At 37.1% G+C, this 16,114-nt stretch overlaps 1 long non-coding RNA gene and 5 gene segments (V, D, J or C); 4 read left to right on the top strand and 2 right to left on the bottom strand.

The window, feature by feature from the left end:
* Window positions 1-3,994: 3,994 nt before the first annotated feature.
* LOC125277406 lies at window positions 3,995-4,613 on the top strand. The segment is given in 2 exon segments: window positions 3,995-4,143; window positions 4,252-4,613. Coding segments are annotated over 2 exon segments (435 nt in total).
* A 1,752-nt stretch (window positions 4,614-6,365) lies between these two features.
* LOC125277408 lies at window positions 6,366-7,731 on the top strand. The segment is given in 2 exon segments: window positions 6,366-6,789; window positions 6,897-7,731. Coding segments are annotated over 2 exon segments (408 nt in total).
* A 217-nt stretch (window positions 7,732-7,948) lies between these two features.
* On the bottom strand, window positions 7,949-9,800 carry LOC125276386. The segment is given in 3 exon segments: window positions 7,949-8,403; window positions 9,554-9,605; window positions 9,756-9,800. Coding segments are annotated over 3 exon segments (414 nt in total).
* Window positions 9,801-10,167: 367 nt separating this feature from the next.
* Window positions 10,168-11,818, top strand: LOC125277416. The segment is given in 2 exon segments: window positions 10,168-10,360; window positions 10,443-11,818. Coding segments are annotated over 2 exon segments (372 nt in total).
* Window positions 11,819-13,002: 1,184 nt separating this feature from the next.
* LOC125277423 lies at window positions 13,003-15,090 on the bottom strand. Its single transcript, XR_007186899.1, has 2 exons — window positions 14,418-15,090; window positions 13,003-13,457 (listed from the first exon to the last, which is right to left on the bottom strand). It is a non-coding gene; the product is annotated as an uncharacterized LOC125277423 (long non-coding RNA).
* Window positions 15,091-15,124: 34 nt separating this feature from the next.
* On the top strand, window positions 15,125-15,734 carry LOC125277420. The segment is given in 2 exon segments: window positions 15,125-15,188; window positions 15,285-15,734. Coding segments are annotated over 2 exon segments (378 nt in total).
* Window positions 15,735-16,114: the final 380 nt, after the last annotated feature.

The following is a 16,114-nucleotide window of genomic DNA, read 5'->3' as shown; positions in this document are numbered from 1 at the left end:
TGTCCGTCTGGAGTTTAAAGCTCAGTAGTTTATATGCTGCACAATGCTGTGATATTTTTGATGAAAGTCATTGATTTGTAAGTGTGAGTGATGAACAGCGTCATGTTGACCGTTGTGTCGATGTGTCCGGAGCGGTCGAATGGGCCTCTATGACACCACCTTATGTTTAACATCATTTTTAAATTCAGTGTGTGTCTTCCGGTATGATCCGCTTACACTTATTTTCAGATGTATAAAACAGCTCATTGTGCTGCTTGATATTGCAAACTGCTGTATTATTTTAATGTATTGTCTTCATTATAAACACACTGGTCTGTAGTGTTTAATAGTTTCACTGTTTACTGCACTTTATTATTCTTCTCGTTATTTCACTAATGAATCTGAAATCTTGTTCATTCACAGAAAACAGTCTATATCTGCACTGAAAAATAAGAAGGATACATATCTAAGCCTCTGGAACAATTACTTTATTTGTTTATGTATGCAAGCATTCATATTTATGCAATTATTTATGCATAACTCTATAAATTAAAAATATAAATGCATTATTTATGGACTAAACTATTTATTTAAGCATGTATTTTGTGTTTTATTTAACTTACTGACACCAGGTTTTAACTGATAATCAAGATAAGAATTTATTTTACACTTTTAACTGAATTTATGTTTCAGATGTAAACTAATGAATATGAACAAACCTCATCTCTCTGTTAGTCAAACTCAACTGTCTCAAAGTTTGATGATCCTGTGACACCAGCCCAGCCAACACAGCATGGTGGGGCCCAGATGGGTGTCACCTGGGCTGCCTAACTGGGGCCCAGCCGATTTTGTCTGGGCCTCTGGAAACCTCAATAACAACTTTTGTAGATGTATGTCAGAAATAAAGTCAGTCTGGTTAGTAATAAGTGAAGCTGGTAATGCTGTTTGTGGAGATGTTTAATCAGATCTTCAGTGATTTAATGTCTTTTATCTTCAGTTGATTTCATCGAAGGCTGTGGCTGAAGTCGTAGTTCTTGTTGTTTCTCTGTCCTTCAGTGATTATGCTCGTTATCACCTAATTATCTCATTAACTCCAGCATGTTTCTGTGTTACATTTAACAGCCTGTAGTGTGCACACTGAGCAGTGTTCAGTTCATCTGGACTAACCCATGTGGGGCCTTGGAAACCGTGGACAAAATCGGCTGGGCCCCAGTTAGGCAGCCCAGGTGACACCCATCTGGGCCCCACATATCTGTACTGGCTGGGAGAAACACTCAAAATAACTATAAATGTGTTTGTCATGCATGTGCACCTCAAAAAAAATACATTTATATATTCTTTTATCTATGAGGTTCATAATTTGGCCACATGTTCTTGTTTTTTCATCATGTATCTGCAGGTGTTTTCCTGCTCCTGTAAGACTGATGCCAGAGTGCCTGGACCAAGAAAGGGCCACTCTTTGAGAAAACAAAGGAAATTAACATTTGAACTCTCTCTTGCAAAATTAGCGTCCCCATTCGAGACGCAATCACACTGAGTCGATCACACCTCAGCAATGCCTTAATCTACATTTCCCTTCCTTCACCCCCTCTTCCCCCATCTCTTCTCTCTACATACGGAGATGACCTGAAATTCACCCAAAATCTATATGGTTCAATGTGAACAGTTATCATACAATACTATACATGTTTGGTATCATTTGAAATGTCTCAGTGCGACTGGTACAAGGGTCTCATTCCCATAGAAGTAAACCAGAAAGTAATAAAGGTTTAAAGACTTTAGAGATATTTTGCTCTCTGTAATGGGTGTGTCCCTAAAAGGTGTAAACTACTCAGTCTGGGACCCTGATTAATGCAAATTACCATTGTGAAGTCATGTTTCCATTTGAAAGAAGTTTCTGTCTTGGTCTGGGTATTTAAAGAGATGTTGCAGGAGGCTCAGGGCTCGATCCTGTGCAGATGAACCCACATTGCAATGTGCATTTTTCTAATGTCAGGTATTCATCTTTTACTCTGTTTCTGAGCATTTGATGTTTGTATTGATCATCTTTGAGATGATTATGTAATTGGCATGATACATTTACCTGACTAATAAATTGTCACATTTGACTTTATTCTGACTTACTCTGAAATTATTGACTCCAGTAGATTACGTTAAGTCCATAACCCCACAAATCTACGCTCAGGTTAGTAACGGACTAAAGTACAGTTTAGGTGGAGCAGTGGGGCACACCAGCTGATATTTTAGAGCTCCGACTAGCACATTGGCATTAGTTAAGTATACTTAGACTGTGTAGGCTAATAATGGGTTTTTTCCTTTTAGAGCAACAGAGTGTTGCTAGATCAATCTAAACAGGATGGGCCTCAACCTCTGGTTATGGTGAGATTATTCTAAGTGTCTGTGGGTAAACCACTGCGTGATTATGTAAAGTTACCACTAGAGGAAGCTAAATTGGTCAGCCTGATTTTATGGTAATGGTCATAGCCCCTAGTTAAAAGTAATCTTACCTTAATTCGGTGTGTTCAGATCTATGGGGACTAAATAAACGTATTCTAGAATGAGCAAAGTGGGTACGGCCTCTAGAATATTAGTCATCGCCTCTGTCTAATGACCAAGACTGACGAGATTGTGCGTATGAGATCATTTGCCCGGCCGGTGCGAGACTCAAAGCGTTATAGGAATCTGAGTACAAAAAAGAGTAAAGAGTTAAATAGAGTAATCAAATGTATAGCTAAATTGTTATACAAATGACCAATAATCAATTGACATTCTAGACTAAATTCAAGGTCATAATAAAATGGAGTCAGATAAAAGTTTACTTGGATTGCCACACTGAAAAGACCGAATGCGCAAGAAACCTTCCCCTCCCGGTGGAAAACCGCCATCGGGCCGATTGGGCGGGCCTTACACTACATTTGAATTTAAACTTATTTTGCGATCATTCAAAAAGTATGTTTTATATGTGTAGTATTAATTTAATCCAGAAGTACTACATTCGCCATGTTGTCATTATCATGTGACCTACCAGCATCAGTTGCGTCACTTCACCTCCATTCATAAATCCTTTCCCGTGGCCTCATGGGATAGTAAAGTGTCCATCGAATGCACACCGCAGAATCTCGCTGGAAGTAGTAGGTCATCCGGAGACTTTTCACCTAGAGTTTTTCAAATACTATGTATTCGGACATAACATGTTGGTGTACTGTTTTTCACCTACTATATAGGGTAGTATTCGATTTCAGACGCAGAGCATCTTTGTATATTTCATTTCACAGGAAATGAAGGACGCATTTGAAGGAGCCTTCGTCGCACAGTCGCACAAGCCACAAGGCCACCTCTGAATGTGGCCTTTGAAGGATGCAGCCTCTGAATTGGGACACAGCCATAGGGTTCTTCTCATTTATTATTTTTGCATCCTCATTTCCTCCTCTCACTTCTTTTCCTCGCATCTTAGCTCCACCCCCTCAGGATGCGAGGGAAGGATACACCTGTGTATCTTCACTCATGACTCCTCAGGAAGGTTCCTCGCTCCTCATTCCTCGCCTCCTTGAGGTGTTCGATCGGTTTCCGGGTCACGGGCTGGAGGATGGAGGAGTGAGGAAATGAGGAAGCATCAATTTTTAGTATTGAGAAGCACCTATTATGTCTTTGGAAACAAGGAACAGTCTTCATGGGTGAATAATTGATTCATTCACTCAAATGATTAATTCAAAACAATATTTCATTCAGGAACTATTGTGAGTCACACTGTGTTTTTTTTGCAAATATTTCAGTTGGCCGTACAAAAACAGACCAAGTAACTGTTAATATTGTGTCTAAATTTTAAGCTTCTTTTTTATTGAACTGTTGTACAGCAGCAAATTCACAATTAAATTTGTGCAGATTTTCTGAAAAAAAAAGGGGCTCTGGATTATTAACATGTTTCTGAAGTCTGAATGAAACAGAATATTAAACCAGCTTAAACTTGCCCACAATCTCCTGAAGCGTTTGCATAGAGAGAGTGTTTTACATGAGCGACACACGCTTCAGTGCTCTGCATGTGTTTATAACTCTGTCAAACATCAAACATGATCAACAACTGTTTTTCACTAGAACTGAACCTACAACCAACAAAAATGACTTTCAGCACCATATTGATCTGGACGCTGGCAGTATTATGTCGAGGTTTGTGTCAGTAAAGATTACAGACATTATTTACTTGTTATTTTTATGTGTTGTGAAGATATATGGTTGTAAAAGTGTTTGTGATTTCTAATCTTTCTCTCTTGTCAGAATCTGTTGGTCAGGTGACAGTGACTCAAACTCCCTCAGAGCTGCTCTCTCAAACTGGACAATCAGTCACTGTGACTTGTAAAACTAGCAGAGATCCAGTCTCCTGGTGTGATGGCAAACATTGTTTTAGCTGGTACTTACAGAAACCTGGAGAAGCTCCTAAACTCCTGATTTATGCAACAAACCTCCTCCAGTCAGGAACTCCATCTAGATTCAGTGGCAGTGGATCTAACAGTGATTTCACTCTGACCATCAGTGGAGTCCAGACTGAAGATGCTGGACATTATTACTGTCAGAGTTATCACTACATCAACAGTCAATATGTGTTCACACAGTGATAAAGAGTCGTACAAAAACCTCCGTCAGTCAGAGTCACAGTGACTGAACTGATACTGCAGCTGCTCAAAGGAGGATCTGAAACAACATCGTCACACAAACATCTGAAATAAAATCATCAAAATTAATCTTTTTATAAATTATTGAGGTCAGAAATCATAGCATTAGCTGAGAGAAACAACTAGACAAAGTCCATCAGTGTCACTGTTAAATTTCCTCATATTCATACCCTCTTTAGACTAAAAATGTTGAGGAAAATGTATATCTGCCTTGAGATTTTGTGCTCTTATAGATCAGTGACATGATTGAGATCTACATGTGAGTCGTCCACCATATTGGATCAGTCAGATCTGGTCCGTGAACACTGGAGAGCAAGTGAACTCCTGACTGCATCTGCAACCTCTGTAATAAAGTTTCATGAGAACTAGTTAAATAGTAAAATCACTGTGGGGCATCGATTATAAAACACAAAGTTCCATTAGTTGCTTTTATTTGAGATATGGATCAACATGTGGATCAAGGTGTGGTTATTGTACAAAAGAACAACAATACTGACATAAATCACAAGTATAAAAACATCAAACACTCATAAATAGTTGCAGAAACCTCAAGCAGCAAAACAATCAAATCAACTTCCACTTGATGAACACACACAGTCCTCTATCAGAACACAGTCCAGACCTCAACTCTCATTCTAGTGATTTCCAGCATGTCCACGAGCTCCAAGAGGAAGATGTGTGGCAGATATTTAAGGAATAATCAGTATCGCCCTCTACTGCCTCATTCCCTTCATAACCTCATTCACATATGAATATCTATATATGCAATAGACATTAGCTGCTATTTTCACAGCATTTAGTTGATCATTAATGTGATTTTACATATTGAGTTATACAAAAACACAAACCAGCACATCCTCACCTCTGAAAGGTTTTCCTCTGTCCGTCTGGAGTTTAAAGCTCAGTAGTTTATATGCTGCACAATGCTGTGACATTTTTGATGAAAGTCATTGATTTGTAAGTGTGAGTGATGAACAGCGTCATGTTGACCGTTGTGTCGATGTGTCCGGAGCGGTCGAATGGGCCTCTATGACACCACCTTATGTTTAACATCATTTTTAAATTCAGTGTGTGTCTTCCGGTTTGATCCGCTTACACTTATTTTCAGATGTATAAAACAGCTCATTGTGCTGCTTGATATTGCAAACTGCTGTATTATTTTAATGTATTGTCTTCATTATAAACACACTGGTCTGTAGTGTGAATAGTTTCACTGTTTACTGCACTTTATTCTTCTTCTCGTTATTTCACTAATGAATCTGAAATCTTGTTCATTCACAGAAAACAGTTTATATCTGCACTGAAAAATAAGAAGGATACATATCTAAGCCTCTGGAATAATTACTTTATTTGTTTATGTATGCATGCATTCATATTTATGCAATTATTTATGCATAACTCTATAAATTAAAAATATAAATGCATTATTTATGGACTTAACTACACATGTATTTATTTAAGCATATATTTTGTGTTTTATTTAACATACTGACACCAAGTTTTAACTGATGAGCAAGATAAGAATTTATTTTAAACTTTTAACTGAATTTATGTTTCAGATGTAAACTAATGAATATGAACAAACCTCGTCTCTCTGTTAGTCAAACTCAACTGTCTCAAAGTTTGATGCTCCTGTGACACCAGAAACACTCAAAATAACTATAAATGTGTTTGTCATGCATGTGCACCTCAAAAAAAAAATACATTTATATATTCTTTTATCTGTGAGGTTCATAATTTATCCGCATGTTCTCGTTTCATCATGTATCTGCAGGTGTTTTCATGCTCCATTGAGTGAAGTTTATTTATGAAATGAAAGTGGCTTTAAAATAAAAAATGTAATTGTGAGAGTCAAAATAAAGACAAAAATGTCACAATTATTTCTAAACATCCAGTTTGCTGCAGCAGTGTTTGATGAGGGAAATTTAATTTCTTAACATTTCTGCTCTGCTGTCAGTGTCTGAGACACATTTGAGAGGAAACGCTTTGAATTTGTGTCCCACCCCTGTGATTGGAGCTCAATATCAGAGCGTCTGTCAGTCCGACTGTAAATCCAACATCACTGTCCTTCAGTTTCACTCATTCCCAGTAAAGATGAGGACACACGCTCTGATCATCTGCTCTCTGCTGCTGCTGCTCAACGGTGACACTCACTTTACTGCATTTACTACATTTACTACAGTACATGAACTTGTTCTGGTAAAGATCATTAATGTCTTCTGCTGATTTTCTTCTTGTTGTGTGTTTCAGAGTGTAGAGGACAGATCACCGTCACTCAGAGTCCCTCAATGACAGCAGCTCAACCAGGACAAACTGTGAACATCAACTGTAAAACCAGCAGTAATGTGTACAGATGGAGTGGTGGGGAGGAAGGTTTAGCCTGGTACTTACAGAAATCTGGAGAAGCTCCTAAACTCCTGATTTATTATGCAAACCGCCGTCAGTCAGGAACTCCAACTAGATTCAGTGGCAGTGGATCTAACAGTGATTTCACTCTGACCATCAGTGGAGTCCAGACTGAAGATGCTGGACATTATTACTGTCAGAGTGTACACTGCATAACTAATTGGCTTGGTGTTTGTAATGGTGATTATGTGTTCACACAGTGATAAAGAGTCGTACAAAAACCTCCGTCAGTCAGAGTCACAGTGACTGAACTGATACTGCAGCTGCTCACACACTTTCACACACTTTCACACACTACTGACACACAGAGGACAAACACAGGAACTACACATGTGCTCAAAACTGACTTATGACTGAAATCAGCTCTATTAGACTGTGATCTGTCCTGTGACAGACGGGTTTGACTCAGATATGCTCAGATTCAGAGAAAACAGAGTGTGTAAATTGATATGAAATCAAACTAACAATAATGGTGTCATATGTTGTTTTGTTTTTGTACATTAAACTACACTAAAGTCATGGTGTATCAGTAACATGCAGATGTTTTTCAAGCAGCTCCTTCATCTAAAGCTGTTTATAAATGTATTACTCATAACTCATTTCTCATGAGCAGAAGTGAAAGTGTTCCAGTTGAGAGCGTTGAACCAATCAAAGAGTGAAACTGTGAGTTTGAGGTGAAAATCACATTTGCATTGGCAGGTTTAGTGATTGAGATCCTCTCAGAATAGAGCAGCTCCGTCTCCAGTGACCATGTTCAAACCCCAAGAGCTTCATTTGACATTTCCTGCTAAATGCAGCTGTTCTCAACTATTACAATCAATCAAAAGCAGCTGAAACTTTAGTGCAGGACTTTGAATGAACGACACACTGATAAATGATGCAGTCGGACACAAATGTAACGCGTTCAGAAGCTTTATTGAATGAACAGCAATGGCAGCACATTGAAAGACTGCTTCAGTATTGAGCTGTAAATCACGTGACTGCTGTGAATCCTGCCGGACGCTCAGATACGGCTCGTCTGGACCGGAGAAACATCAGCACTGGGAGCTCTTGAGGAACGAGGCCTCGTGATCAGCTCCGTCATGTCTTACTCTGCAGACGAAGCGATCCGCGCCTTCCCAGCGTGCTTTGCTGAGGCTCAGGACGCTGCTGCGGCTGTAGCGTCCGTCCCGCTCGCTCTCTGCGCTGGTCTGAACCCCCTCGCTGACCTCTGACCCGTCCAGCGTCCAGCTCACCGTCGCCCCCTGTGGAGAGTAAGAGCTGAGCAGGCAGAGCAGTGCGGCTGAGTCTCCAGAGATCTGCAGAGAAGAGGGCGGCAGCAGAGACACGGAGGGCTTCACTGCGGGACCAGCTGCACAAACACACACAAACACACATGAACAACTGCAGAAATGATGATTTGACTTTAAATATAAGTTAAATTTTAAAATGATCCCCAGAATTATTTTAAAAACATTGTCTAAGTAAATCGATGATTATATTGTGATGTCGTTATAAGAAAACAAATTTAAATGATCATTTCAGTATTAATTTTGAATTTCAGTTTTATTTTGAAAATATTCTGCTATTTAAACATCAGTTTCAAATTTGATATTTTAAATAGCTAAAATGACAAATTTTCAAAATGCTCTTCAACTGTTTCTTTTTGTCTGATGAAGCCAACAAAATTATATTTTGTCCATATTATAAAACTTTTGTTTCATGCATTTAAAAAACCCTTAATTGCTAAATTTACCAAGAATTACAGACAAAATTATGTATATATCAAGAAATATTTAAATAGATTTTAAAGTACTGCAGTGAATACATGAAATGAACGAAATGTTAGCAATAAGATGTTAAATTATTCATGTAAATTCATGTAAATTCGTCATAACATTTTTAATAAATAATGAAATGAATGAAAAAATATACTCATTTGATTTTTTCAGAATTTACAGAACATTTTAATCTCAATCTATTTAAAAAAAAAAAATTGTCCACATGAAAATTGACTAATACATTGATTTATTCATGATTTAGAAAACAAATTTATATAATAATTTCAGTATTAATTATATATTTTTTAAAATATTCTTCATATTTTGATACTCACAATCAATCATCATTTTCAGCAGTTTAAATTATACATTTTTTAAGACACAATCATAATCATCATTAAACGTAATAATTTAAATGATTTATTTTTAAAATGCTCATGAACTAAATTTCTCTTTGTCTGATGATGACGCTTACACAAGTATATTTATTTTGTCTGTATTATTAAACTTGGGTGTCATGACTTTAAAAACCCTTAATTGTTAAATTTACCATTAATTATAGACAATAATTATTAATGACAATTGCAATAAAAAATAAAAAAAAATTATAAAATAAATTAAAAAAAAATCTAATAAATGAATAATCTTGTTAACAAATGTTTGCTCAAATAATTGAAAAATAAAATAAAACTATTTAATTAAAATATCATACATTTTTTAGATAATTTAAGAAAGACTTACTTCTGATCACCAGTTCAGTTCCTCCACCGAAAGTGCACCACAGTGCTTCATTCTAGTGAAAGCGTCGTACAAAAACCTCCGTCACACTCAAATGAACACAAACTCCAGCAGAGAAAGAGACGAACGACACTCACACACACTGATATGAGACTCAACAGCAGCTCTTCTCAACATTAAATAATGATTATTGGACTGAAGTGACTTTCACAGAAACAGCCTCATCATCTCTAAATGTCTCTTGATGCATGAAAACTATTAAATCTGAATTAATAATATAATCAGAAAGACTCTGTACTGATCATCACACATCTGAACTGTGAGTTTCTAAATGATCATGTATTTCTCAAAGCATTTTAATAAGTTTTGATGACCTGTGACCTCTGGAATGACCTTTGACCTCTCATGGAGTTCACAGTGAAATACTTGTTTCTTTTAGAGATTCAACTCTGTCATTTGATTCATCAGAAACCTGTAGTCTGAACCAGAGACTGAATGAAAAAGAAATGATTTATAAACGTGTTCAGAAGTGAAAACACTCGTCTGTCGGATCATGAGAATAAAACACATTTAAAGCCTCAAAACTGATCAGTTTCATCTGCATGTGCTCATTTTCACGTGTGTTTTACTCCAGCAGGGTTTTTGCTCAGAGAGTCACTTTGCATCGGCTCATGCTTCAGCGCTCCGAGTGTTTATAGCGTTCAGACTCAAACACTTTATAACACACTGCTGTTTACCACGGTACAAACCCAACAAACACCATGAATCTCTTCAGCAGCTTCATCTGGATTCTGGCAGCTTTTATTCCAGGTAACAGACGTGAAAGCTCGTCATTTCTGAGTCTTTAATGTTCATTTCATCTGATTAAACACATTAATGTTGTTGTCGACAGCATCCAGAGGAATCACTGTGACTCAGCCTGAAGCTGTGACTGTTTCTGAAGGACAAAACGCCAAAATAGAGTGTAAAACTGATCCTGGGATATATAGCTGGGGTTTAGCTTGGTATCAGCAGAAACATGGAGAAGCTCCTAAACTCATCATTACTGGGGTAAATGATCGATATGGTACCATTTCCAGTCGATTCAGTGGAAATGGAGCACGAGGTGGGACAGATTTCACTCTGACCATCAGTGGAGTCCAGACTGAAGATGCTGGACATTATTACTGTCAGAGTTACCATGAAATCAACAGTCAATATGTGTTCACACAGTGATAAAGAGTCGTACAAAAACCTCCGTCAGTCAGAGTCACAGTGACTGAACTGATACTGCAGCTGCTCACACACTTTCACACACTTTCACACACTTTCACACACACTCAACAGTGAAGAAAAACTCAGTATGATCTTATTGAACATCATATTTGTTGAGCTGAATCAATTTTTTACCTTTTTGATTGTGATTTTTCAAAAGTCATTTTTGTCTCCTGTTATCCTATTACATTCTTTGAAATTCAGTCACTTTTGATCTTCACTTCAGTGGATATTTTTCCAGTCTTCCCTTTACATTTTTTGATTTTCTGCATTTATAATTTATCTTTATTCTTCTTTCGAAACTGAATCATCATCAGCGTCATAAACATGTTCTGCTTGATCAGTTTAATAAGTCTATTGATTTATTGATTTATTAAGTTCATCCCTCATAATGCAGATATTAACAGCATCATATAAACACATTCCTCAACTTCAGAGCAGATGATAATGAATAGAATTGATATAAATATCTATGTATGGAAGAATTAACAATGATATAAAAAATAATTTTAAAATTAAAGACCAGATATATGCATGTCACCATATATTTTTACATTTATTTCATAAATATTTCTAAAAGTGAAGATGTTTCTATCATGTGACTCACAATCAAACTCAGTTGATTCAGTGATTGACAGAGACTTGTGTGTGATGATCCTCATGTCTGTTCAGAAACTGCAGGAACACACATGGATTTGGTGTAAATTTGGCCATTAACAGTGATGTTTCAATCCAACTACAGTAAAAAATATAATTAAAGTCTCACAGATTCAGGTTAATATACTAAATCTTGCAGATTTATTCTGGACTGAATGATCTAATACAATTTACAACATGTTGGCTATTAGAAGGATTATTTTTAATCTATATATTCACTTCACTTCAGTAATTGTATTTTGTGTCTGTTAATGAGTGACTGTCTTCAGGTAAATGATCTGGAGTGTGTTTGCATATTGATCAGATGCTTCAGTGCTCTGAGAGTGTTTATAGTGCTGTGAGTTTAACACTTCATCACTGACACACACAACAATCTTCATCAACATGACCTTCATCATCATCTTCATCTGGACTCTCACAGCGTTTGCTCAAGGTTTGTGGAGCACAAGTTTGATATCAATTCATTTCTTCAAGTATATTGTCAAACTTTTGAGTTGATTTTCTTCTTGTTGTGTGTTTCAGAGTGTAGAGGACAGATCACCGTCACTCAGAGTCCCTCAATGACAGCAGCTCAACCAGGACAAACACTTATAATACACTGTAAAACTAGCAGTGATGTGTACAAGGATAGTAATGGGGAGTATTTAGCCTGGTACTTACAGAAACCTGGAGAAGCTCCTAAACTCCTGATTTATTATGCAAACACCCTCCAGTCAGGAACTCCATCTAGATTCAGTGGCAGTGGATCTAACAGTGATTTCACTCTGACCATCAGTGGAGTCCAGACTGAAGATGCTGGACATTATTACTGTCAGAGTTATCACAGTGGTAATGTGTTCACACAGTGATAAAGAGTCGAACAAAAACCTCCGTCAGTCAGAGTCACAGTGACTGAACTGATACTGCAGCTGCTCACACACTTTCACACACTTTCACACACTACTGACACACAGAGGACAAACACAGGAACTACACATGTGCTCAAAACTGACTTATGACTGAAATCAGCTCTATTAGACTGTGATCTGTCCTGTGACAGACGGGTTTGACTCAGATATGCTCAGAATCAGAGAAAACAGAGTGTGTAAATTGATATGAAATCAAACTAACAATAATGGCGTCATATGTTGTTTTGTTTTTGTACATTAAACTACACTAAAGTCATGGTGTATCAGTAACATGCAGATGTTTTTCAAGCAGCTCCTTCATCTAAAGCTGTTTATAAATGTATTACTCATAACTCATTTCTCATGAGCAGAAGTGAAAGTGTTCCAGTTGAGAGCGTTGAACCAATCAAAGAGTGAAACTGTGAGTTTGAGGTGAAAATCACATTTGCATTGGCAGGTTTAGTGATTGTGATCCTCTCAGAATAGAGCAGCTCCGTCTCCAGTGACCATGTTCAAACCCCAAGAGCTTCATTTGACATTTCCTGCTAAATGCAGCTGTTCTCAACTATTACAATCAATCAAAAGCAGCTGAAACTTTAGTGCAGGACTTTGAATGAACGACACACTGATCAATGATGCAGTCGGACACAAATGTAACGCGTTCAGAAGCTTTATTGAATGAACAGCAATGGCAGCACATTGAAAGACTGCTTCAGTATTGAGCTGTAAATCACGTGACTGCTGTGAATCCTGCCGGACGCTCGGATACGGCTCGTCTGGACCGGAGAAACATCAGCACTGGGAGCTCTTGAGGAACGAGGCCTCGTGATCAGCTCCGTCATGTCTTACTCTGCAGACGAAGCGATCCGCGCCTTCCCAGCGTGCTTTGCTGAGGCTCAGGACGCTGCTGCGGCTGTAGCGTCCGTCCCGCTCGCTCTCTGCGCTGGTCTGAACGCCCTCGGTGACCTCTGACCCGTCCAGCGTCCAGCTCACCGTCGCCCCCTGTGGAGAGTAAGAGCTGAGCAGGCAGAGCAGTGCGGCTGAGTCTCCAGAGATCTGCAGAGAAGAGGGCGGCAGCAGAGACACGGAGGGCTTCACTGCGGGACCAGCTGCACAAACACACACAAACAACACCAACGTCTTTAGATCATCAATTAGTCAGATGTCACACACAGTAATGGAGGAAAAATCACAATCATTTCATCTTTACAGAAATCCCACATCACTGCTTTCTTTCATAAACCACATAGTAATGATCCTGCATTTAAATTTCAATATTCTCAGTTCAAATAAAATATTCACTGCTACTAAATATATGAAGTATAAGATATATGAATAAATATAAATCAGTTCTCTGAAGCAGACATGATATACAGCAAATATTACAGTCATTTCATCTTTTCTGAATAAGGTTCAGTTTAATCTCAAACTGATTTTAAAAACATTGTCCACAAACAAACTGATGATTTATATGTAGAAAACAAATTTTAATGATAATTTCATTATTAACTTAAGACACTCACAATCATAATTATCAGCAAATGTAAGATAAAATTATGAATTTTTCCAAATCTTTCTCTTTGTCTGATGATGACGCCTACAAAACTAAATTATTTTGTCCGTATCATCAAACTTTTCTTTCATGCATTACAAAATTTCTGAATTATTAAATTTACCAAAATTATGGACACAATTATGTATTTTAAGAAATAATTGAAAATGTCAGAAAATATTGCAATCAATATATTAAAAAACAAACAATGTTAGTTATTATAATATCTGAAATTACTCTTGTAAAAAGAAATAAATATTATAAAAGCAACATAAAATATGCCTTGCAATGAAAAAAAAATATATCATGAAATATCACTAAATATAAATATGTAATTGTGAAACAGAAGACAAATTTAAAGAAACTATGAAACTATTAAATTTACTATGAAATATTGCAGTTACATTTTTTCAAACTATTTTATACTTTTTAAAACCTTGTTGCAAAATGCTTGTTTGAATAATCTAAAAACAAAACAATTATATATGAACATTTTTAGAGAATTTTAGAGACTTACTGATGGTCAGTTCAGTTCCTCCACCGAAAGTCCACCACAGTGCTTCATTCTAGTGAAAGCGTCGTACAAAAACCTCCGTCACACTCAAATGAACACAAACTCCAGCAGAGAAAGAGACGAACGACACTCACACACACTGATATGAGACTCAACAGCAGCTCTTCTCAACATTAAATAATGATTATTGGACTGAAGTGACTTTCACAGAAACAGCCTCATCATCTCTAAATGTCTCTTGATGCATGAAAAATAAGAATATAACTGTAAACAAATAACAAATCAAAGTTTAAAAAAAAAAATTAAATAATTCAGAAAATGTATGTATGTATGTATGTATTAATCACACATTAGATATCCTAAGTATGGGATTTAAATAATCATGTGTTTCTCAAAGCAAGTTTTAATTATTAAAGCAATTTTAAGTTTTGATGACCTGTGACCTCTGGAATGACCTTTGCCCTCACAGTGATGTACTTGTTTCTGATAGTGATGCAACTTCAGAAAATCCTCAGAAAGCCTCTAAACTCATAATTCCATGTTTCTGAATCATAACATGAGAAAAGATCCTAAACACTGTTAGTTTTATTTGCATTATCTGTTGTAATCCTTACACAGATTTACATAGAGATTATTTGCATCGCAGCACAAGCTTCAGGAGGATTTATAACTCTGTTTTTATAAGAACTTTATAACACTGAGAATCTGAACCAACAGCAACCATGAGCTTCATCACCATCTTCATCTGGATATTAACTATCTACTGTTTCACAGGTGAGGAAATCTGAAGTTAAACAAACTCTATTAGAACTGATTATTTGTGCTAGAAATATTGTCAAAATATTTAATTCTGAATTCTTCTTGATGTAGAATCAAGAGGTGAAGTGACAGTCACTCAGACGCCTGCAGTGAAATCTGTTCGTCCAGGAGACTCAGTTACTGTATCCTGTAAAACCAGTCCTGACGTCTATCAGGGTTGGAGTAATCAACCTCTACACTGGTACTTACAGAAACCTGGAGAAGCTCCTAAACTCCTGATTTATTTAGCAAACACCCTCCAGTCAGGAACTCCATCTAGATTCAGTGGCAGTGGATCTAACAGTGATTTCACTCTGACCATCAGTGGAGTCCAGACTGAAGATGCTGGACATTATTACTGTCAGAGTTATCACAGTGGTAATGTGTTCACACAGTGATAAAGAGTCGTACAAAAACCTCCGTCAGTCAGAGTCACAGTGACTGAACTGATACTGCAGCTGCTCACACACTTTCACACACTTTCACACACTACTGAACAAACTGAAATTAACTTCAGTTTTTCACGTTAAGTATTTTAACACTTTATCTTAATAAATGTATCTAACACTATATCTGTGAGGTTCATAATTTAGCCGCATGTTCTTGTTTCATCATGTATCTGCAGGTGTTTTCATGCTCCATTGAGTGAAGTTTATTTATGAAATATGAGCTAAAGCCCTGATCCAATGAAAGACCCGAAACAAAAATGACACAAAGAAGAGCTCAAAGACACAATTGTATTTCATTTAATGACTGAAGTTTAATAAAGTCACACACATAGTCTTGTGTGAAAGTCAGAAAGCAGATGCAGATGAAGCGACTGAAGCTGATGGAGAATGAACGAGTCCCTCATGTGCTGCAGAGAAACACACTGTTGGTCTCCATGAGTGAGAAGAGCAGCA

The sequence above is a fragment of the Megalobrama amblycephala genome, linkage group LG10, assembly GCF_018812025.1.
Source record: "Megalobrama amblycephala isolate DHTTF-2021 linkage group LG10, ASM1881202v1, whole genome shotgun sequence".
Classification (NCBI taxonomy): Eukaryota; Metazoa; Chordata; class Actinopteri; order Cypriniformes; family Xenocyprididae; genus Megalobrama; species Megalobrama amblycephala.
The sequence above is the reverse complement of the archived record's forward strand: the minus strand, read 5'-3'. Positions and strand labels throughout refer to the sequence as shown.